Below are 23,595 nucleotides of genomic sequence, written 5' to 3' on the forward strand. Positions count from 1 at the left end.
GATGGAAGAAGGAAAAAGAGAGGAAGAAGGGAAGGAAGGAAGGAAAAGAGGGAGGAAGGGTAGGAAGGAAGGAAGGGAGGGATGGAGGAAGGAAGGAATAAGGAATCAAACTCTTCTTTCTCAGGCTCCAGGCTTGTCTGACTGATCAGAGGAATGGATCAATAGCCCTCATTCATTCTACTATCTCTTTCTGGAATCACAACTTAGGTTTGTAGGTATCTAATTTATTATTATATGGTGCAGTGCAGGGTAATTATACACTGTGGTATAATTTGTTATAACTTGGACTGAGGCCTATAACTGTATAATTTAAATTATTATACAGTACAGTGTTGAATAATATAAAGAGTATATAATTTATTTCAGGCTTACGAGCCTAACCTGTAATCCAAATGCAACACGCAGCCTATGCAGATGAGTTAATGTTTCTACGGAAACCTCAACTTAGATATTTCTTCATCTCTAGTTCCTTTCTTTGGGCTTCTCAGAACACCTGTGTTACCAGGTCTGGTACTTTTTGTTTGGTGCAAGGCTCACATGTCGGGTAGCTCTGGCCCAGGTTGAACCGGTCTTGCATATTGGGTCATAGAAAAGAAGGGCCCAGAGTTGTCACCCTGCCCAATGACAGTTGTCATCACAGGGAGGCCACAGCTTGCCAAAGGTATTGCTGGCAGCAGATGCAGAACCACGACTAGAGCCCCCATTTCTGGGTCTCCAGGAATGAGGAGGCTTGCAGCACCTCCATCTATTTATTAGATAACTATTCTTTGCTCTGTTCTCAGCACTGGAAATACATCATGGGACCGGGCCCCTCATGAAGCTTACATTCTGGAACTTAAGAGCCTCCATCTCGCTGGTCTCTTGTTTCTTAAAGTGTGGACCCCAGGCCAGCATCGTCAGCATCCTCTGGGAGCTGGCTGGGAATGCAGCATCTTAGCCGCAAGTCCCACTGAGTCTGCATTTTCACAAGACCCCCGGTGATTCATTCACACTGGAGAAGCACTGCTGGAGTTGCTATATGATTTAGGGAATCATTTTCTTCTCTACTTCCCTTCTACCCAAAATATATACCATCTCACTGAGTTTTGAAGCAGAGTTCCTTTTCTTCTGTTTTGAGATGGAGCCTCACTGTGTGTCCCAGGCTGGAGTACAGTGGTGGGATCTCAGCTCACTGTAATCTCTGCATCCCCAGTTCAAGCTATCCTCCCACCTCAGCCTCCCAAGTAGCTGGGATTATAAGCCTGTGCCACCACACCTCGCTAAATTTTATATTTTTAATAGAGACAGGGTTTCACCATGTTGGCCAGGCTGGTCTTGAACTCCTGACCTCAAGTGATTCACCCACCTCGGCCTCCCAAAAAGTACTGGGATAACAGGGGTGAGCCTCCTTGCTTGGCCCCTTCTTTTTTTTTTTTTTTAAAGAAAATATATTTTTTTCTTTTACCTTGGTCACAGAAGTTCATTATATACCTTTTGGAATTATAAAACTATATATATATATATGTATATTGTTTATAAAACAATAAATATGTATATTGTTTATAAAACAATATATATATAAAACTATATATATATCTCTCTCTCTCTCACCCAGAACCCCACCATCCAGAAGTGACACTGTTAATATTTTAATAACCAATCCATCAGACTTTTTTGTACATACATATACTTTTTTTTCAAAATTTCAAGAAAAGATGCAATAGGGTCGTGTTCAGGCTCGGAAAACAATACCCCAGAATCTGGCACTTTGACGTGCTGAACTGAAGAAGTGGTTTCAAGGTCTCTCTCTGACCTTCCCCTACCTCCCTGTCTCTCTGATCCTCTTACTTTCCCACAGCACCAGGAGGGGCTCTCTCTGGAATTTTCTTATCGCCTAAGAAAGCTTCTTTCCAGGAGAAATGCAATTTCTTAAAACTCCGCCTCCCTAGGAATCTCATCAAATATCCAGGAAAGATTAACCACTGGAAAGGAGACTAGATGTAGTCACCACGTTCAGACAGACTTTCATCTATTTTTTCTGAGAGCAGCTCCTAGAGATTACCTGGGAAGCTTTATCTGCATAGTAAGACAATCTTTGTTACAGCGAAGTTCTGCCCCTCACCTTCCCACCGCCTCCCCCAGAGCTCAGAAGAATTTTGCCTCAGGCAGTTGTTCTTTAGGCTCGTTACATTTCCCCTAAAAAATCAGTTACTCCTATGCCTCCCATTTCCCCTTCCCTAATGAAGAAGGGTATATAAGTAGCTGGACCTCATTGGGTTATTGGGTAATCATTCTCCTGCAATTCCCCTGTGTTACTCACATTAAATAGTTTATTTTATTATTATTATTGTTTTTGAGAGACAAGGTGTTCTTCTGTTGCCTGGGCTGGAGCACAGTGGCACAGTCATAGCTCACTGCAGCCCCAAACTCCTGGGTTCAAGTGATCCTCCTGCCTCTGATTACCAAGTAGCTGGGACTACAGATGCACATCACCATGCCTGGCTAATTTTTTTAAAAAATTTTTGTAGAGACAGAATCTTGTTTTGTTACCCAGGGTAGTCTCAAACTTTTGGCTTCAAGTGATCCTCCCACCTTGGCCTCCCAAAGTGCTGGAATTACAAGCATGAGCTACCATGCCCGGCCTCGTTAAATACAATTTCTTATACCTTTTTCTTCTACTAATATGTCTATTATAGTTCGTTTTCAGCAAACCTTCAGAGGACAGAGGAGAAGGTTCCCTTTGGCGCTTACAATTGCACAGTGGCTCTCAAAACTGAGCGCGCATTCACCTGGAAGGGTTGCTCAAACATAGATTGCTGGGCCCTACCCCCAGATCAGAGGGTTTGGGACCAGGCCTGGGATTTGGTACTTCTAACAAGTTCCAGGTGATGTGGGGATGCTGGTCCACGGACCACACCTTGGGAAGCCCTGGCCTCAGTGTTCTGAGATTTCCTAAGCACCGGTAGTTGGAATCCAGCTCTGCCACCCGCTACCTGCTCACAGGAAAGTCAGGCTGCCTCTCCATGATGCAACTTCTAAGTCCACAAGGACAGTCAGTACCTGCCTTATAAGATTATTATTATTATAAGGATTATATGAGTTAATTAAATTAGTAAAGCACAAAGGAAGTATTAATTATGATGAATATGCATATAATTGTGTAATCAAGATTTCTTAACAATTGTTCAAAAACATTTTTCAAGTCATTATTCTTCAACGTATTTGCTTTCAAAGGCTGTGGGCTTATCCTTCATAGTGATGTATTTATCTAGTCCACAGTCTTCAACTAAACAGTGCTGCAATGAGCATTCTCACGGATAAATCACAGTGCACCTGTCTGCTTATTTCCTTAGCATATAATGTGCTAAATGTGAAATTGCTGAGGAAAATTACATGAGCATATTTAAAACTTTTGATATGTTTTGCTAAATGGCCTTCCAGAAAAATTATACTGATTTATAATGCTACCAGCAGAATATGAGGTCATCTTTTCCTTACCTTGTTATTAATATCCCATGTTACTGGTTTTTTAAAATTGTGCCAATATTTTGTTTGTTAATTTGAATTTCTTTGATGACTACTGAAGTTGGATGCCCCGGCTCCAATATTTCAGGACTTTAAATATTTTTAAAAATCCCTCAAAGCTTGTGTTTACAGAATGTTAACTAGCCCTTTTCTCCTCTAATGAATGAACTCTGTGTCTTGGTGTCTCTTTTGTAGGAGTAGGAGCATCATCTCACAGGTAACAGGCGCTTCATTTAAATCCCTCCTGTGCTGCTGGTAACATACCTCCCATTTAATAGACGTGTGTGGACTAGAGGAGGCATGAAACATTAAGAGGGCAAACAGAAGGAGAAAAGTTATTTGTTCCACAAAAATTCCCTCAACATCTCCCACAGGTCAGGCCCTCTGCTAAACTTAGAGGATGCAAAGACAAGGAAGTCTCAAAGTGCAGGGCGGTGGGGTGGGGGAATACACACAAAATAATGTGAAATGTAACAGTGTAAATGAGAACAATGGGGTAAGAATCTCATGAAAGAAATGATGGTATCTTTGAAGTCAGAGAGGACCTGGGTTCAAATCCTGTTTCTCTCAACTCCTAGCTTTGGGCAGTAAAATGCAAAGACTATCTATTTTTAGGCTTAAACTAGTTAAAATAACAGGCAAAAAATACCTGGAAACAGGTAAGGTTTCCTGTTTCCAGGAATCTCACAATTGCAGCCCAAGGGCCAAATATGGCATATAGAAGGTCTTGTTTGGTGCATCCAGTGTTTTTGAAAAAAAATTAATAGAGGAATTAGGATGGCTTAGACCAATAGTTCTCCATCCTGGTTGCCCCCCAACTGAAACACCTGGAAATATATTGGTTCCTTGAGAAGAGATCTGGGCTCATTCACTGACTTCTTCTGATCAAGGTGGAAAAACAGAGAATGGGTTTATCCTCTTAGCTGAAACAAAAAAAATCTGGAGAAAATATATGAATCCACAGTTTTCAAGACGTTGGACATCAGGCAACACACAACTGTGATCCCTGAGAGAGACAAAACCAAAGAAAGCCTAGCAATTGCCTCTGCTTACTACTATCTGGAGAGAGTTTTCAGGCCATGGCACAGGACAGGGAGTCCAGGTAGAGCCCAGGGGTCTTCCTGAGTTGAAGAGATGGAGCTGGGTGGCTGCTACGGCTAGAATGTTTTTGTCTCCTGTAAAAATTTATGTTGAGGCTGGATGCAGTGGCTCATGCCCTTAATCCCAACTCTTTGGGAGGCCAAGGCAGGAGGACTGCTTGAGGCCAGGAGTTCAAGATAAATGAGACCCCATCTCTACAAAATAATTTTTTTTTTAATTAGCCAGGCATGGTGTTGCACACCTGTAGTCCCAGCTACTCAGGAGGCTGAGGTGAAAGGAAGTCTAGGAGGTTAAGGCTGCAACAAGCCATGATTACACCACTGCACTCCAGCCTGGTTAACAGAGCAAAACCCTATCTCCAAAAACAAAAATTAATTAATGTTGAAACTTAACCCCTAATGCAATAGTGTTGGGAGATGGGGCCTTTTGGAACGTGTTTGGGTCATGAGGACTCTGCCCTCATGAATGGATTAATGTTGTTATAAAGGGAGTCTATCCTTTTGCCCTTCTGCCTTCTGCCATATGAAGACACAGCATTTCTCCCCTCTGGAGGACGCGGCATTCAAGGCATCATTTTGGAAGAAGAGAACAGCTCTCGCTAGACACCAACACTGGCATCTTGATCTTGAACTTCCCAGCCTCTAGAACCATGAGAAATAAATTTCTGTTCTTTATAAATTACCCAGGCTTGGGTATTTTTGTTGTAGCAATGCAAACACATTAATCCAGAGGCCAAGGTGTCTGGAGTTCACAGGGCAGAGTATCACTGAGAAGAGAGCTTGTGAGGAGGAGTCGGTACAAGAGCACAGGTGAGCTCTGGAGATCAGCAGAGAGCTCCTCCTGTCTTCTGAGTACTAATGAACACATGCATGTGTGAAACCTACCTGAGGCCAGCAAAGAACCACCTGAAAAGATTAGAGGGAACAACCCCAGGTACCCATACAGGACTGGGAATAGTTTCTGTTCTTAGGAGCTAGAGTGGAAAACCTCACAGGGCTTTAGGCAGAGGATTCACAAGGTTTTTGCCTTAGTAGTTGGACAAAATTTGCTCTGAACTAAGCATTGATATGGTCCCATCTAAAAATGTTTAAAAGCAAAGATTAAACTAATTCCAAGGAACTTAACTGTGTCCCAGAAAAAAGATCAAACGTATTTATAGAAACACACACAAAAAAACCTAGCACACGATGATGTAAATTCAGTGTCTCGTATCCATTAAAAAATCTCCAGGCATGCAAAGAAGCAAGGAAATTCAATCCATTAATGAGGAGAAAATTCAATCATTGGAAACTGACCCAGAAATGACACAAATGATAGAACTGATAAATAAAGACATTAAAACCATGATTATAGCTATATTTCATAGGTTCAGGAAACTAGAGGAAGGACTGAGTATACTAAATTGTGACATGGAAGACAGCAAAAAGACTCGAATAAAAAAGATTAGTAACTTAAATATATAGCAAGAGAAACTATCCAAAATGAACCATAGAGAAAAAAAAAGACTGAAAGAAAATGAGCAGAGCATCAGCGAAATGTGGCACAACTTCTGGTATAATATATATACACACACAACACACAACACACACACTCATACATAGATATGTATATAAGCAGACAGATTTATTTATAAGCAGATAAATATATACATATGTATATATATGTTTGTATATAATATATATATAAAAGAGAGCTTGAAGGAGAAGTAATGGTTGAAAAATTACCAAATTTGATGTAAACAAAACTCACAGACACAAGAAACCCAATGAACCCCAGGCACATTAATTTATCACAGTCTACCTTCTACTTCCAACTGATATTATATATACCACTTTGCCTTACAAGATTATACTTGAGAATCTCAGAACATTAAACAAATGACACCAAGGACCATTTATAATCAAATAACTCAAAACTAGACATAAACAAAAAATCTTAAAAGCGGCCAGAAAATAAACAAACAACCCAGGTTATATATATACGTGAACAAACATAAGGCTGGCATCAGATTTCTCGAAACAAACAATGCGAGTAAGAAGAAAATAGAGTAGCATCTTTAAAATGCTCAGAGAAAAAGAAAGTTGACCTAGAATTCTACATCCAGCAAACATGTTTTTTTTAAAAATGAAAGGCTGGGCAACATGGCAAAACCCTATCTCTACCAAAAAAAAAAAAAAAAAAAAAAAAAAAAAAACCACACACGCACACAAATTAGCCAGGCATAGTGACACATGCCTGTAGTCCCAGCTACTCAAGAGGCTGAGATGGGGAGAATCACCTGAGCCTGGGGAGATGGAGACTGCAGTGAGCCAAGACCACACCACTGTACTCCAGCCTGAGTAACAGAGTGAGACCCTGTCTTAAAAAAAAAAAAAAAAAAAAGTATTCATCATCAGCATACCTGTATACAAAAAAGTGTTGATAAGTCCTTCACGCAAAAAAAAAAAAAAAAAAAAAAATACCAGATGGGAGTCGGAATCTACACAAAGGAATGAAGAGCACTGGAAACGACAACTAGAGTGATTTTACTTTAAAATCACTCTAAAAATAAATTTGACTATTTAAAGCAAAAATAACAACAGTGTACTGTTGAGTTTATAATATGTGAAGCAATACTATGTATAACAATAACAACACAAAGGTCAACAGGGGGGAAATGGGAGTATAATGTTGCAAGGTTCTGATTCTATATGTGAAGTGGTATAATATCACTTGAAAGCAGATTGTGATAAGTTAAAGATGTGTATTATAAACTCTAAACAACTGCTAAAATAATTCAACAATTATAGCTAATAAGCCAACAAAGCAGTTGAAATGGAATCATAAAAAGTATTAATTTAAAAAGGAAGCAGAACAAAAAAGGAACAAATAACAAATGAGAGAAACAGAAAATAAATAGCAACATGGTGGATTTAAACCCAACCATATCAATTATCACATTAAATGTAAATGGTCTAAACACCCCAATTAAAGAGGCAGAAATTATCAGATTGGAACTTGCCAAGGTCATCTCCTAGACAGAGGTGGGGGTGGGCAGCCTGGCAGCTGTGCTCTAGCATCTCATTTTGTTGCCTCTTGGACACGTGGTCCCTTCTCTGTGGGCCAAAAGGGAAGGCAGGGCGCTTTGTGCCAGGAGTAGAGAGTGGAGACTTCCCAGCGTGTGCTGCGGTAATGTCAATGCAGAGCAGCACTGAGTTAACCTCAGAAATCAGCTGCGAGCACCTCAGAATGAGTCTTCATCCACCACCACCTTCTCCCCGAGATCATTGGCTCTGATTCCAGAGTTCACCCGACTACCATAATCCAAGCAGCTGGGTAACCTCTGGGTGGCCCATCCCACCCTCAGGACAGTGATCTGCCAGCCAGCGTTAGAGACAGGATCTCCCTGTGAAGATAAACGCTTGGAAACCAGCCCTAAATGCCAAGCGCCCGGATTGTTTTCCCCACTTGACGTCATGTGAGACTTTGTCCAATGTCTGCAGAGCTTCTCCCATGGAGGATAAGCGGCCAGGCTGGACACACAGTCTCAGAGGACCCAGGAAGCATTACAGGCCTAATTTAAACCCAGACATCCATAGAGATATTTTGTTCTTTCATTCATTTGTCCATAGAATGCTGATTGAGTGAGTACATTCTGTGTGTCAGGCACTGTTTTAGACACTGAGAAAGCAGTGAAGACTGTGAAAAGGCTTGTGCCTCCCAGCGGCTTGCGATCTAGTGAAGGGTGACAGACAGACATGCAATGAACTGTGATGACTGGTAAAATAGCAATCCTGACAAGGTCTGATGGATGCACCCAACCGGGTTTTGAAGGATGAGCAAGAGTCTTCTGAGGTGACAAGGCAGGGAAAGCCACCACAGGCAAAGGTCCAACAGTTACAAGGTGGCGAAGGTGAGTAGAAGCGAGATGTGTTGGGAATGTCTGGGGCTCTGGTCTTCATGGATAGGACACGTGAGGAGGTAAGAGCCAGGCAAACCTGGAGAAATAGCATGTGCCAGATGATAAAGAACCCGAATACCTGGCCAGGGAGTTTGGACTTGACCCCCTGGCCTGGAACAAGGTGTCCTTAAAGGATTTTATGCAGGTGGATGGCATGAGGATATCAGAGCTTCAGAGAGGCTACTCTGGAGGCAGAGGAATGGGCATGTGGGGTCTAGGGGAAGCCGCTAGAGGCAGAGAGGTAAGAGACAGGGCTGGTAGGGAGAGGCTGGCATAATGGGGGTCAGAGTTAGGTAAATATCTGTCTGGCTGACAAGGAGGAGGTGATGAAGAGGTGAAAGGGCAGGGCCTGGAAACCCATCAGACATGGGGGAGGCGTGGAAGCTGGGGAGGGCTGTGCTGGAGCAGATCTAGAAGATGTTTCTGTGGGGGTATCACAGCCCAGGGTATCACCACAGACAAAGGAGAAGGCTGGGGGGGCAGTGTTCTCTTCACCACCGGCTCTGACAGTGATGGAGAGAGGTGGGCCCTGTTACCCACAACACTATGGGTAGCCTGGATTTCTTGCAATCCTATGGGACTGCCCTCTCAAGCTGATAGAGGAGGCCAGAGGGGGACTGGGATAGACAGAGCACCAAATGTGGCCGTCCTCACAATACACAAAGCTAAGAATCTCAGGAAGCAATGCCTGGGAGAGTAGTGGGTGTGATCTCTCCACTGCCTCCCTGCCCTTCCTAAACTCTAGCCACACTTGCCTGTCCCCAGGCACACTGTGCCCACTCTGCCTCCAAGCATGTATATATGTGATTCCCTCTGCCTGAAACTCCTACTGCCTCCATCCTGCTCAATTTGGCTAATTTTTCCTTTAGGACTCAGCCTGGATTTCCCAGCCCTCGGGTGACTTAGGGTTCCTCTGTGCCACCCTCCCCTACCTTCTTGTCACATTTCTAATCACAGTGATATGGTGCCCCTTCTTCTTGTCACTCACCACTACTAGACGGTGCGTGCCTTGGAAATTGGAAATGGGTTGTATTATTTCTTAATTTTCAGGGTCAGCATGAGGCCTGAAAGAATGGACAGGCAATGTAGAGGTGGATGGTGGGAAGAAGGGAGGGATTGATGGAGGAGTGATTGGAGGAACCAATAGATGGAAAGAAAGAAAGAAGGAAGGGAGGTAGAAAAGAAGAAGGGAGGGAGAAATAGAAGGAAGGAAAGAAAGAAGACAGGGAGATATGGGTGGACAGAGGAATGGAGGGATTTATGAGGGATTGATGCATGTATAGGAAGAAGGAAGGATGGATGGATGGAGAGATTTACAGACACATGAGAGTATGAATTAGTGAAGGAATGAGTAAATGATTGATGGAGTAGGAGAATGAACAAATAATGAGCAGGTGAATAAATAAATAAATGATCAAAAGAATGAATGAGCAAGTGAATCAATGTTTGAGTGGATGGATGAATAAGTAAATAAGAAAATAAGTGACTGAGAGAATGGATGAATAAATGAGTCAGTAAAATCTTTGCCTAAAATAAGACAAAAAAATAAATGGATTGATGAATGAGCCGATAAACGAAAGTAGTTAGTAAAGAAATATCGTTGGTAATCTGAGCCTTCCCACCCAGCAATATTTGTAGCCCTAATTTCCTTAGCCAGTTGTGGACGTGGCTGTATCCCCAGTATTTGTAACTGTATCTGGTGCATAGTAGGTATTCAATAAACATTTGATGAATAAATCAATGGATGAATGAATGTTGGTAGACCCATTGACCCAGTGCTGTGGCAAACACTGAGGTTGATATTAGGAGCCTGGTTTCTAATCCTAGCCCTTTGCTTTTCAATGATGTCACTCTGAGCTCAGCCCCTTTCTTCTCTGAGCCTGTTTCTCTATCTGTAAAATGGAAAAATTGCCTTTATTTGTCAAGGCTAAGATAAAGATGTCATTGTTACCAGAAAGGGGTCCTGACCCAGACCTCAAGAGGGGGTTCTTGGACCTCACACAGGAAAGAATTCAGGGGAAGTTCATAGAGTAAAGTGGAAGCGAGTTTATTAGGAAAGTAAAGCATAAGCAGAGCAGTGGTGTGAGCTGCTCAACTGAGTATACTTATAGTTATTTCTTGATTACATGCTAAACAAGGGGTGGATTATTCAAGAGTGCTCCAGGAAAGGGGTGGGCAATTTCCAGAACTGAGGGTTCCTTCCTGCTTTAGACCATATAGGGTAACTTGCTGACATTGCCATGACATTTGTAAATTGTAACGGAGCTGGTGGGAGTGTCTTTTAGCATGTTAATGCATTATAATTAGCACATAATGAGCAGTGAGGATGACCAGAGGTCACTTTCATCACCATCTTGGTTTCAGTGGGTTTTGGCCAGTGGTTTTTTTGTTTTGCTTTGTTTTTTGTTTTGTTTTGTTTTGTTTCCCATATCCTGTTTTATCAGCAGGGTCTTGTGACCTGTATCTTGTGATACTAGTCCTGCCGACTTCCTATCTCATCCTGTGACTAAGATTGATCTCCTGGGAATGCAGCCCAGTAGGTCTCAGTCTTATTTTACCCAGCCCCTATTCAAGATGGAGTCACTCCTGTTCCAATGCCTCTGACACAATAATAAGAGCCACATGGCAACAATAAGGGCTCAACAAGTGTTCATTCACTCTGGTCCCCCAACTCTTTTTGTACTACCTGAAATCCCTTCTGGATAAAGCCCATACCATGTCTCTTCTCTCACAGAAGCACACTTTCTCATTTGCACATCTGAGCAGCTGAATTTCACCCATAGCACCTCCCAGGGCTTGGTCAAAGGAGACAAAGACTCTCTCCTTTGACACAAACTAGTCTGTCTCCTCTGAATCCTCCACTTGCCTAGGCGACCTCTCTGTCCTTGTAGACTCCAGCTGGAGCAAGAATCCTGCTAAATCAGTTTAGCAAAAATCCCCACTCTTGGTATCCGACCACAGTGGATATCTGATCAGCTTGGCCTGCCTTCAGCCATAATCCTATCACGTTAGTTTAGCCAGAAAATCCCTGAGGTTTCCTCTTAGTAATTTTCCATCCACGGACCCCCGCCCTGCTCCTTGGTTATAAATTCTCTCTTGTCCCTGTTGGAGTCAGAACTGAGTCCCAGCTCTCTCCCCATCGTGAGACCCTATTGCAGCCGTCCCTATACCTATCGCCAGGGACTCCTAAATTGGCCTCACCACCTTCAGCGAGTGCCACGAATAACGTTTTCTTTACGAGTTCCGGGCTCATGAAAAGCTCTTCCTCTCAGACGTTCCAACCTTAGTTGAGAGCTCTCAACATTTATAGTTTACTATTTTTGCTTTTATCATCATCATCATTATTGAAAATTTCCCCCAGAGCTTCAGGCAGAGCTAGGTAGACAAAATACTTCGGGCCTGTTTTTATCTTCGTTTTTAATTTTAAATGGAGAAAACATGGGATAGGTGGAGGAAGCAAAAGTGCTTTCTACTCGAGTGAGGCTTAGATTTCTGAACACCACTATCCAAGCTCACTCTCCACTGGTTCCGATGAAAGCTGGGGCAAACCATATTTCCCTTTCTTTGCAGTGAGGAAATTGCTTAATCATTTGCAGGCTAAGAGGAAAAACCGCACCGCACAACAACATATTTTAATAGGAAGCACCAAGATTTCTCATCTTAATGCTAACGACCGCCCGTTTATATTAGATGATCCCTGAGCGCCTCTCTTTTTGTCTCCTTGAGTTCGAACCGTTAAGACCACCTGGACAGTAGGGAAATCCTCCTTCAACGTGCATTGCTCATCTCGCCACGAGGGGGCGCTCCCAGATCAGAGACATGCGGCTGCCGCCCACCCGCCTCGCGGCCGCCACCTCCTGTGCATGCAGCATCTTCGCGCACCGGCCCAGAAGGCGGGGCCAGGGATCTCCTGCCCCATTAGGACTCCCTGAAGTCCAGGTGCAGCCCTGAAGGTTAGAGCAAGGTCACTATCCAGGAACAAGATGTTGCTTGAGACGTCCCGGGATCTCTCTGAAAACTCTGGACCTCTGGGAAGTCAAAGGGGACTGCACTGAGGGCCTACTATGTGCCAGGGCTTTGTGTAACCCAAGTTATTCACTCCACAAACACTGAGGGCCTGCAGAGGTGGCTGTCCAAGAAGGGAAGGAAGTTGAGGGTGAAGGAGGGAGCCTGACCCTCAGACCAGTTTCCCTGGCAGCCAGCAGAGCATTCCGCAGCATGTTGCCAAGCAAGAGAGTGGTCTCAGCTGTGCACTAGCTTCAGCCTGCTCCCAGGGGAGCTCTGGAGCGGGCACTGCACTACCACGAGGTGAGCGACTGGTCTTTTGCACCCCCAGATCTGGAGTGGGGAGGGGTACGACAGCCAGAATCAGGGGCCGGGGTGTGGCTCCCATAGCATCTACCCCAAATGTCAGCAATGATTGTTTTCGGATTGTGGTTACGTTGAGGATCCATCCCTTAGGCAGAGAGCATGGAGGTAGCTCTCAGAGACACTCTGTCTTCCAGGGCTCCCCAGGCTCCTCAGTGTCAGCCCCAACTCTTTCATGAGAGTGTGCTAGGACCTCCTTCTCCAAAAGAAAATCTCCAGTGAAGATCAATGTGTAACCTTGGGAGGTTGAGATGAGAGAGCTGATGAGATGATATGGTGGGGATCCTTTAGGAGTTCCCAAGGCCTGCTGGTGCTCTCTGCATACACACCTGTGCCCAAACTGCACCAAGCTCATTCTCGATGCTTTTCCTCTTTCTGTCTCCCAATCCAGTCAGGTGCCTTGTCCTGCCGATTCCACACCCTTAATGTTCCCTACCCAGACTGGCAGTTACCATGTAGTTAGCAGACAAGCAAGGACTTTGGGGGTTACCCCTAAACCCCAACTTAGCTCCTGAGTGAACTCGGGAATGTCAGTGTGGAAGGGATTTTTTTGGGTGCAGAAAAGGTTTCTTGCAAGTACTTGTTACTTAATATTCAATGTAATATAGTAGCTTTAAAAAAAAAAATCCTAGTCATTCACTTTACAAAACTTATTATTTGATTTCTATGCAGTCGGTTTCAAGGGGCTTTTGATTAATGGTCAATCGACTCACTCGGTTAAACGATCCGTCCCATTTGCAAACTTGCTTAATTAAATTATCTTCAACATTTTACACAGGACTTACTAATTTAACATATTCAATTTCCTTTTTTAAACACTCTCATTGCCTGACCTGACAAGCAAAACTTTCCAAAGTACTTAAACCACTTTGGAAAATCTAATTTAAAAACTTATACAATAGTGAATCTCAAGATCTCTTACACATTCTGGAGTCATTTATAAATTTAGTATAAAAAGATTCGTGTGCTTCTGAACAGAAGAATCACAAGTCTAAACTCAATTACACATTTTAAATAGGAGTCACAAGGCTAATTTGTTCATAATCTAATATGCAAAAAAACCCTCTTCAATGTTATGAATACTTTAAATACCAACTACACAATAACATGAGCTTAACTTCTAAATCTTTGTGAGGTTAAAAGATATCTGCCCAGTGATGGAAAAGTTTTCCATTTTAAGGTAATTGGGGTGACATCTTTCAGTACATTGTACTACCTCAGGGGCAAAGGTTTCATATTGTGGCAGAAACTGCTGGATCCCCGATATCCATGCTCCCCTGCCTCCTTAGAAATAGAACCTCAGACTCTAAATGGGCCAGTTGGCCACCTAGGATAAAGATGGCATTTGCCAGCCTCCTTGCATCTAAGTGTGGCCATGTGACTCAGATCTGGTCAGTGAGATAAGCAGAAATGTTATGTAGCAACTTCCAGAAAACTGTCTGAAAAGACAGCTGGCGTGTATGTCCTTTCCTCCTCTTTTTTATTTGTTCCTCCATCTTGCCACCTGGACCACAGGCGTTGATACAGTTTGGATTTTGCCCTGTCCACATTTCATATTGAGTTGTAATCTCCAATGTTAGAGATGCGGCCTGGTGGGAGGTGTTTGGATCATAAGGGCGGATCCCTTGTGAGTGGTTTGGGCCATCCCCTTGGTGGTGAGTGAGCTCTCACTGAGTTCACATGAGATCTGGTCATTGAAAAGTGTGTGTGGCACCTCCCCCGACCCCTTTCTCTCTCTTGCTCCTGCTTTCGCTCTGTAATGTAGCTGCTCCTCCTTCACGTTCCACCATGGTTGTAAGCTTCCTGAGGCCTCCCTAGAAGCCGAGCAGATGCCAGCACTATGCTTCCTGTACGGCCCACAGAACCATAAGCCAATTAAACTGCTTTCTTTATAAATTACCCAGTATCAGGTATTTCTTTGTAGCAATGTAAGAACAGCCTAACACAGGTGGAATGGTTGGATTCCAGTCACTGTCTTGGACCTGGAGGTCCAGGGTCCCTCTTTAGGGTGGGTGGTGTGATGAGTTAGAAGAATTCTGGGATTCTGACAACTTCATGAACAGAACATCCACTTCAACCTGTGAGAGATTGTTTGGGAAGATCCCTGCCATCCCAGTGCTTCCTGGCAATGTGACTTTGCCCTCTTTCCACCAAGAGACAAAGTTTGTTTCCCTCCCTTGAATCTGGATGTGTCCCTGAATCAACCCAGCACTGCGCTCCCACCTCCGTGTGGCAAAATTGACATTGGGTGACTTTTGGAGCCTGACACTCCCGTGTGAGAAAGCCAGCCTCGCCTCCCATAAGATGAGAGTCTCCAGCCAGGAACATCAGCTGCCGGCACTGGAGTAAGTCCATGTAGGACCCTTCTGCCCAGGCCACCTTCCAGTTGCCTGCAGTTTCAGGAGGCAGCCCAGGAGAAACCCACAGGGGAAGTTCACCAGTGTGCAAAATATGAAGTGTAAATTGTTGTTTTCAGCCACTAAGTTTCAAGGTGGTTTGTTGAAGCAGTGAAAGCTAAATAAAATCCAGCCCTGTGCTGCCCACCTCTGACTTTTTCATGAGAAAGAAACTTTGATCTTGTTTAAGGCATGATGGTTTTGGGTCTTGGGTGAACGGAATCCTGATGCACACATGCACCTCTGGACCAGAGATTTTTGCTTTGATGTGATACCTCAGTGGCCAGGGTGATTCTCTCTTGCTGCTGATGGATGTGCTGAGCCCTTTTTTTTTTTTTCAATTGGTTGCTATGACAACAAGGGACTCCATTTCCTCTAAAGAGGTTGGTATCTTGTGGGCAATTAGATTCTGGCCATACCATTACCTAATTCTTCTGTCAGATCTGAGACCAGAGTTCCCCCCACCTCCCCCCAACAGCCCCCCCAACACCCCCACCTTGCTCTCCTCCTGCCCAGGAGGTCAAAGCTGGCTTCCTTTGCTAATCTCCTTATTGCTTAATTGAATTCTGAAGCTGTTTCTTGCCCTTGCTGTCTGCTCAGGCTGAACTCGGATAGATACTTAGAGGCTTCCTTTTGGTTTCTGCATCTCTCCCTTTCTGAGCTCTGAGCTATAACATCCCTTAAGTCAAGTTAGATAGAGAATGAGAGCCTTCTCCTGCCCCAAGCCTCTGTTTTCTTATCTGCAAGATGGAGACAGTTTACCAACCTAGCAGGGTTGTTGGGAGGTCTCTGAGACTCTGTCTACAAACACCTTGCAGTTCTCAGCCCCCTCACTCCCTGCTAAGGCCCCGAATGGCTTCCTGAACATTGGCAACAAAATCGCAGATGCTCACTGTGACCTTAGGTCCTGCTCGCCTCTTACCTCCTACAGTCCTCACCAGCCTCACTGACCTTCCGAGGGTCTGCAGGCCAGCAGTGCTCCCACCTCTGGGCCCTTGCTCTTGCTCTTCTCTCTGCCTGGGGTATCCTCCCCTCAGCTCTTTCATGGCCACTCCTTCCCCATTCTTCAGGTCTTATTTTATTTTATTTTATTTTATTATTTTATTTTGAGACAGAGTCTTGCTCTGTCACCCAGGCTGTAGTGCAGTGACGTGATCTCGGCTCGCTGCAACCTCCGCCTCCCGGGTTCAAACGGCTCTCTTGCCTCAGCCTCCCAAGTAGCTGGGAGCCTGCTACCACCACGCCTGGCTAATTTTTTGTACTTTTAGTAGAGATGGGGTTTCACCGTGTTAACCAGGATGGTCTCGATCTCCTGACCTCGTGATCCGCCCACATCGGCCTCCAAAAGTGTTGAGATTACAGGCATGAGCCACCGCGCCCGGCTAGGTCTTATTTTAAATGTCATCTCCCCAGAGAAGTTTTCCCTAACTATATCATCAGAAGAGCAGCCAACCCCATCAAAAGTAATAAAAACAACATAATGAAATTATAACTTTAATAAATAGTTCTTAGCTGAAAACTTATGTCCACACAAAAACCCACACGTGAATGTTTGTAGCAGCTTTCTTCATAATTGCCAAAACTTGGAAGCAACCAAGATGTCCTTCAGTAGGTGAATGGATGAACTGTGCAATATCCATCAACAGAATATTATTCAGCGCTAAAAAGAAATGAGCTATCAAGCCACAAAAAGACATGGAGGAACTTAAATGCACATTGCTAAGTGAAAGAAGCCAATCTGAAAATACTACATACTGTGTGACTCCAACTATAAGACATCGTGGAAAAGGCAAAACTATGACAGTACAAAGATCAGTGGTTTCCAAGGGTTTGAGAGGGAGGGATGAATAGGCAAAACACAGAGGGTTTTTAGGACACTGGGACTTTTATTTATATATTATATTACATATTATACATAAAACATATTTATATATTATATATTAGTGGGACTAGTATTTTAATATTATTCTGTGTGTTACTGTAATGGTATATCCATGTCATTACGGGTTTTTCTCAAAACCCACAGAATATACGGTACAAAGAGTGAACTCTAGTAACTGCATCAATATTGGCTCATCAATTGTAACAAATGTTCCACACTAATGCAAGATGTTAATAACAAGGAAAACTGCAGGTGTTGGGAGGAGGTGAAGAGATGTATGGGGATTGGCTGAACTTTCATTCGAGTTTTCTGTAAACACAAAACTAAAAAATAGGCTGGGTGTAGTGGCTCACGCCTGTAATCCCAGCACTTTGGGAGGCTGAGGCGGTTGGATCACCTGAAGTCAGGAGTTCGAGACCAGCCTGGCCAACATGGTGAAACCCCATCTCTACTAAAAATACAAAAATTAGCCAAGCATGGTGGCCTGCACCTATAATCACAATCACTTGGGAGGCTAAGGTAGAAGAATCACTTGAACTCAGAAGGAGGAGGTTGCAGTGAGCCGAGATTACCCCACTGCACCTAGACCAGGTGACAGAGTGTGATTCATTCTTGAAGAAAAAAAAAAACATTAAGTCCATTGTTTTGTTTTGCTTTGTTTTGTTTCATTTTATTTTATTTTATTTTATTTTATTTTATTTTTTAGAGACAGAATCTCACTCTTGTCGCCCAGGCTGGAGTGCAATGGCATGATCTTGGCTCACTGCAACCTCCGCCTCTCAGATTCAAGCAATTCTCCTGCCTAAACCTGAATAGCTGGGATTCCAGGTGCCTGCCACCACACCCGGCTAAATTTTTGTACTTTTAGTAGAGATGGGGTCTCGCCATGTTGGCCAGGCTGGTTTCGAACTCTTGACTTCAAGTGATCTGCCCACCTCGGCCTCCCAAAGTGCTGGGATTGCAGGCGTGAACCACCACGCCTGGCCTATTAATTTTTTAAAAAAATTAAAGCTCTTACAGCCCTTAATGCTCTTACAGCCCTTAATGCATACACACTTACAGTGGGGTTTTCTTTGCTTATTCCTGTTTCATCTCCTAGAGAGTGACTTGATGCATCAGTTGATAGCCCAGGGCTTGGCGCCTGGGCAGCTTTGTTACGTGGTAAGGGGGTAAAACTGTGCCACTCTCACGCTTAAAATGCAGGAGTAAATTCCAAGCTCATTACTGTGCTGCATAGAGGCTGTCCTGATCTGAGGCTACCTTAGCTGTTAACACATACAACTCCCTCGGGTGATGTTGGGTCCAGACCTGCCACCTGGGACCCCAGAGGGAGGAAGCTTTCAATGCTCTTTAAAGCCTTCCAATTCTACTAAAGAGAAAGGCTCTGAGACTAGTAAGTCTTTAACACCCCTCTAATGCTTGCAAAGCTTCCTTTTGTCCTGTCCCTACCAGACTTCGGCTTAGAGCTGGTTCCTCATGGTATTGTTCCTTGAATTGTTGCTTGAATTCATTGTTATGCCACTTCTATTAATGGAATATGATACTGGTTTTCCATTCATGGTAATAACATTAAGCTTCCTTCTTAAATCAGCTCATTCATGGTTTTAAAAAAGTAAGTCGAATTGAAGAAAAATGTTAAAAGATAGTGTCGGCTGTGGCAGATTGCACGTCTGAAGTTTAAGAAACACGACATGAATTCTAAGAGTCTTTGGAGCAATGACGTGATTATTTGGTTTTCAAGCTGAAATATATTTATCACAGAGTTATTTATGATGCAATAATAATAGTAATAACAATGAAAGCAACTCAAATGTTTTTCCCATAGGAAGGGTGACCATATAATTTTTCATCCAGAACTCTTCCAAAAGTGAATGAGGTGCTATTAATAATGACACCGGAGGAAAGGCACAACCTCGGAACATTCTAGGCAAACCATCATGTTCATTAGGAAATGCTGAAGTAAACTATGGTATATCCAGTTTGTGAACTATTATGATTATGCAGATTTATAATTGACACTTACAATGAATGCATAAAAATGCTTAAGACCTTATAATGTTAAACAAGAAAGGCATATCATCCAGTGTTCGGAGACACACAGAGGAACCACCCTGGGAGAATAGATGTTAAAATATTAATCAGAGCTAACTCTGAGAGGTGAGATCAAGGGCGATATTTGTTTTCTTTGTTGGAGACTTATGTATAAATATGTATACCTCAGCTTGTTCTAGAAAACTCTTATTCGACACACCTGACCATGCCACTTCTCTTGAACTTCTCCACATCGTTCTTTTGTTCCTGAAACAAAGTCCACACATCATGGCCACGGCCTAGAGGTCTTGTGTGATCAAGCTCCCTGCAGTGTCTCTGCCCAGCCACCAAAGTCCTCCCTGCGCTCACCCCCACTCACACCAGCTCTGTCCTGCCCCTCCGCAGGTCTCAGTCACCTCCTCAGGAATCCTCAACCCTTGCCAGGCCAGGTCTCTGCTCCTGACACCTGCAGCAACCTTTGCTGTTTAGTCTTCCCAAAGTAACTCTTTTTATTTTCCATAGTTATTTGCTCTGCAAGGTCTTCCTGCTGAACTGCAAACTCCTTGAGCACAGAGGTCATGCGCTCATCTCCAATTTATCCCCATTAATGCGTTAATCCTCACGGTGCCTTGGCCTGGGCAGGGGCTCCGTAAATGATCTTATCTGAACTTCTGACTGTTGATCAATTTCATGGGAACCTTCTTGATACTTTTCTGGGTTTTACCGATGTTCCTAAATGGACAAGAGATACTGTCGCAATCTGTAAAATCAGTGAGGACATTGAATAGCAACATTCCCCAGTGGATTAAAATACAATTCGATTTGCCAAACTTTGATTTATACACTTTCTAATGATCTGTATTTTATGTAAAGCAAGCCCCAATTCAGAGATTTTTCTCCCCAAAAACTCAAACTACGAGGCTACATTTTTCAAGGCTGAGACGGGAATGGGGAGAGGAGGGCTCCAGGCTGGCTTCTGCAGACTAGTGTCTTAAATGCCATCCACCACTACCACTGGCAGTGTCTGAGAGTCCTGATGCCTGTGGCTGCATATTAAGGGGAGAACACTGTGACTGGGGCTTTGATCTCAAGAAAGAAAAGCTCCCAAGTCACTCCTGGTACTTCCATCTCTCACGTTCACTTTGGAGAGTGCCATTCGCAGACAGGGACGCAGAACGTTCCCTGGAGCTCCCTGCAGCCTGCTCTTTATACAGCACAGTCCCTTTAAATCTGGGTCAGATCAGGCCCCTCCTGTGCTGAAAATCCTCCAGTGGCTCCCATCTCGCCATAGGTCAAAAGTCAATATCCATGGCCCATAAGTGAAGCATCAATACTATACATTATCCAAACCAGGATACTTTGAGAGTAAAAAAGCAACTCCACAGTCACACGGGGTGACAGTGTAAAGCGGGATGGTGCAAGGTGCGGGATGCCCTCCACCATCTGATCTCTTCCACTTCTGCACCCTGTTTCCCACCCTCTGCTCTGACTTGCTGCCGTAGCTCCTGACTCTTCTGTACACAAACAGCCACAAATCCTTCTCGAGGGCTTTGCATTTGCTGTTCCCTGTTCCTGGGAGGCTATTTCCCTCACTCCCTCACCCAGACACCCACAGGCTTACCTGCTGCACATCTCTGGTCAAATATCACCTGCCAGAGAGCCTTGTGCCCTCTCTGAGTGATAGCCTCCCTGCCCCTGTCACTTGCATCCCTCACGCTGTATTTCCCTTCACAGCACAAGCAAGCGCCTGCAAACTGGAGACCCTGGTTCATCTGTAGGCAACTGGTCTCCCTGTTAGAAAATGAGCCCCAGGAAGTACAGATTTTGCTTAATCACTGCTGAATCTCCTGCCGCTAGCCCAGCGCAGGGCACACAACAGCGGCTTAGTAAATGTTTATCAAAGATTGGAGGAATATGGGAGGGGAGGGCATGAACACTGACTATGCAACAACTTTGGGCCAGACACTATCCCTGTGTCTTCTCGCATGACCTCCCTCTGTTCATCAGGGCAGAAACCATCATCCCCATTTTGGGATGAGGCAACTGAGGCCTTGTTGCTTAGTTGACTGACTGACAGGTACAGAGCAGGTGATGTGTGTCAGCTCCTGAAAGGACAAAAGACCTTACCATATTTCACCATCATTTTCTCTACCAAAGAGAAAACTCTTTGGGGGAGGCCACAGCCCACCTCCAGTGACTGGTTAGCAGAGCTGGGACTATCCTCACACTCCCAAGTGAGACTCTAACTCCAGTGCTCCTTCTTCAAGTCCAGACAGAGCATGGATCTTACAATAACCAGAAAACCCTTTCTGATTTTCCAAACCTGAGGACAGGCCTGTAGGGGCTCACCAGGTGTAACTGGGGTTTAAGACTGAGACAGATGCACGTTTTCAGAAGGCACACTTCCTGTCAAAGGTGATGAAGGATGAGGGGAGCCCTGGGAATAAAGAATAATGGGGCTTGGTGTAAGTTAGACAGAGATGAGCCAAATCGTGGGGGAATGCAACATAGATGCAGATTTACATATTAGAGGGGTGATTATAAATCTTTGTTATAAATCTGCATAGCTAATGGGAGGCGACATGGAGCCAGCACATGAATCAAGAATGCCGAGATGACATCTATTAGGGAACCATTGTTCCTGACACTGTCGTGGGGATTTTTGTTGTTTTCACTTTGTGGCCTTTAATTAACAGACAAGCCCCATGGCCGGGCTCATTTGTGTGAAGGGCTTGGAGCTGGGGGTGGGGGCGGGGGGATCCAAATCCGAGGGATCATAATGATTGTCATGATCATTATGACAAGACTTTCCTCGCTAGTGATGGTGTACGGCGTTGTCGTGGAAACCGTGTGCTTATTAGTAACGTGCTCTTTTAAGGTTACCGGGATGTTGGCATCCCTTAACCAATGCCTGCTCTGTGATCACTGCACAGTGGCCTTTGTAGCATGGACAAAGAACCAGTAATCCACAAGGCCCTCAATGTTTTTATTCCAATTCTAACTCTGGCTTGCTCCACATCCCCCACAAACAGCCTATTAAAATGATCTCCTTGAGCCCTCTGGGTGCTGGAAATGTTCTATAGTGTGATCTGAGTGGTGACCACACAGGTGTATGCAAATGCAAGACTCCTTTGAGTGCCACACTTAAGATAAGTACACTTTTATAGCACGTATGTTACAGCTCTATTAAAAAATTTTAATTTCACGCTTTTCTTACCACCAGCATAATTTTGTCCCTTCAACAGGTGTGTGCCTCACTCAGGTGACATCAGAAATACCACAATCAGAGGCACACACCTTTAAGAGGGAGCAACAATGCAAAAATAGCATGCGGGTATAAACAAAGCTTCTGCCAGTCATCTTAAAAGCACATGGAGCCTTAGAATGAACCCAACACAGAGAAGAAGAGAGCCTAGGGATGCAGAGATTGTGATGTCCTTATTGAGTCCCTTGATCAAACTCTACCTGAAGCTAAATATGCCTCGGTTTTTCATTTATGTGAACCAACAAATTACTTGGGATTTTATTGTTGTTGTTTATTTGTTAAACCCATTTGAGAGAGTTAGGAGTCATAAACTCTTATGTATCAAGTGCACTTCATATTACTGAATACATTACTGAATCCAGTGAAATCACTATTTTTCTCTCCATTTGACAGACTGCAAACTGAGGCACAGTGGCATTCAGGGGCTTGCTCAGAGTCACCCAGGGAAGCAGAATCTGAACCCAGTTCTCTGTGGCTCCTACCATGCTTTTTCCATCCTATGCAGACGTGCTTCCTTGACCAAATGAAATCAGTCCAGAAAAGAAAGTCCAGAACAACAGTGTTCTGCAGTCCATAGCATAAGGGGAAAAGTACTAAAAATGAAAAAAGAGTATTTTTCATAAAAAAAAGATTTAGAAAGAACTCACAGAATAATGTGAGAGGGTGATGTGTCTTATCCTAAACATGTTGTCTTACTCAGTACTTTAAAAAAATTACCTGCCTAGAGATTGAAAAACAGAGATGTCATATGCATACTGAGATCTCTGCAATCTCTTGGAAATCAGAGAAGGTTTTGCCACTCTAGGGCCACATTTGCCACAGCGTATACTCTCCAGTGGGCCCCAACCCCCACCAGTTCGCCTTACTCATTGGCATCCACCTATGCTGTGTCAAAATTGATGTATTGATAATAAACTTTAATCTGCTTGAACACTTTTGTTGACTTGGATTCCACAACATATTCCGACTCCATACCCTAGGAGGTCTAGCATTCGTTTGCTCTCCTACTGGGATCCATGCTCCATTTTCCTCTTGAGAACAACCCACTTCCTTCCCCACTATTTCGAGTGGGGTCGAATCCATCCCTGGCTCCAGTAGTGTCCATATG

The 23,595-nt window shown here is 43.9% G+C and overlaps 1 protein-coding gene across 1 annotated transcript in view; it reads left to right on the forward strand.

Annotated features, from left to right (window-relative positions):
- LOC105536164 overlaps positions 1 to 23,595 on the forward strand; it is a 67,583-nt gene that overhangs the window by 5,568 nt on the left and 38,420 nt on the right. Inside the window, exon 4 of the mRNA XM_011975452.1 lies at positions 12,116 to 12,853. Coding sequence (XP_011830842.1) covers positions 12,116 to 12,131 — 16 coding nt within the window. The 3' untranslated portion in view covers positions 12,132 to 12,853. The remainder of the gene's footprint in view (positions 1 to 12,115; positions 12,854 to 23,595) is intronic.

Source organism: Mandrillus leucophaeus, unplaced genomic scaffold, assembly GCF_000951045.1.
Source record: "Mandrillus leucophaeus isolate KB7577 unplaced genomic scaffold, Mleu.le_1.0 Scaffold101, whole genome shotgun sequence".
Taxonomy (NCBI): Eukaryota; Metazoa; Chordata; class Mammalia; order Primates; family Cercopithecidae; genus Mandrillus; species Mandrillus leucophaeus.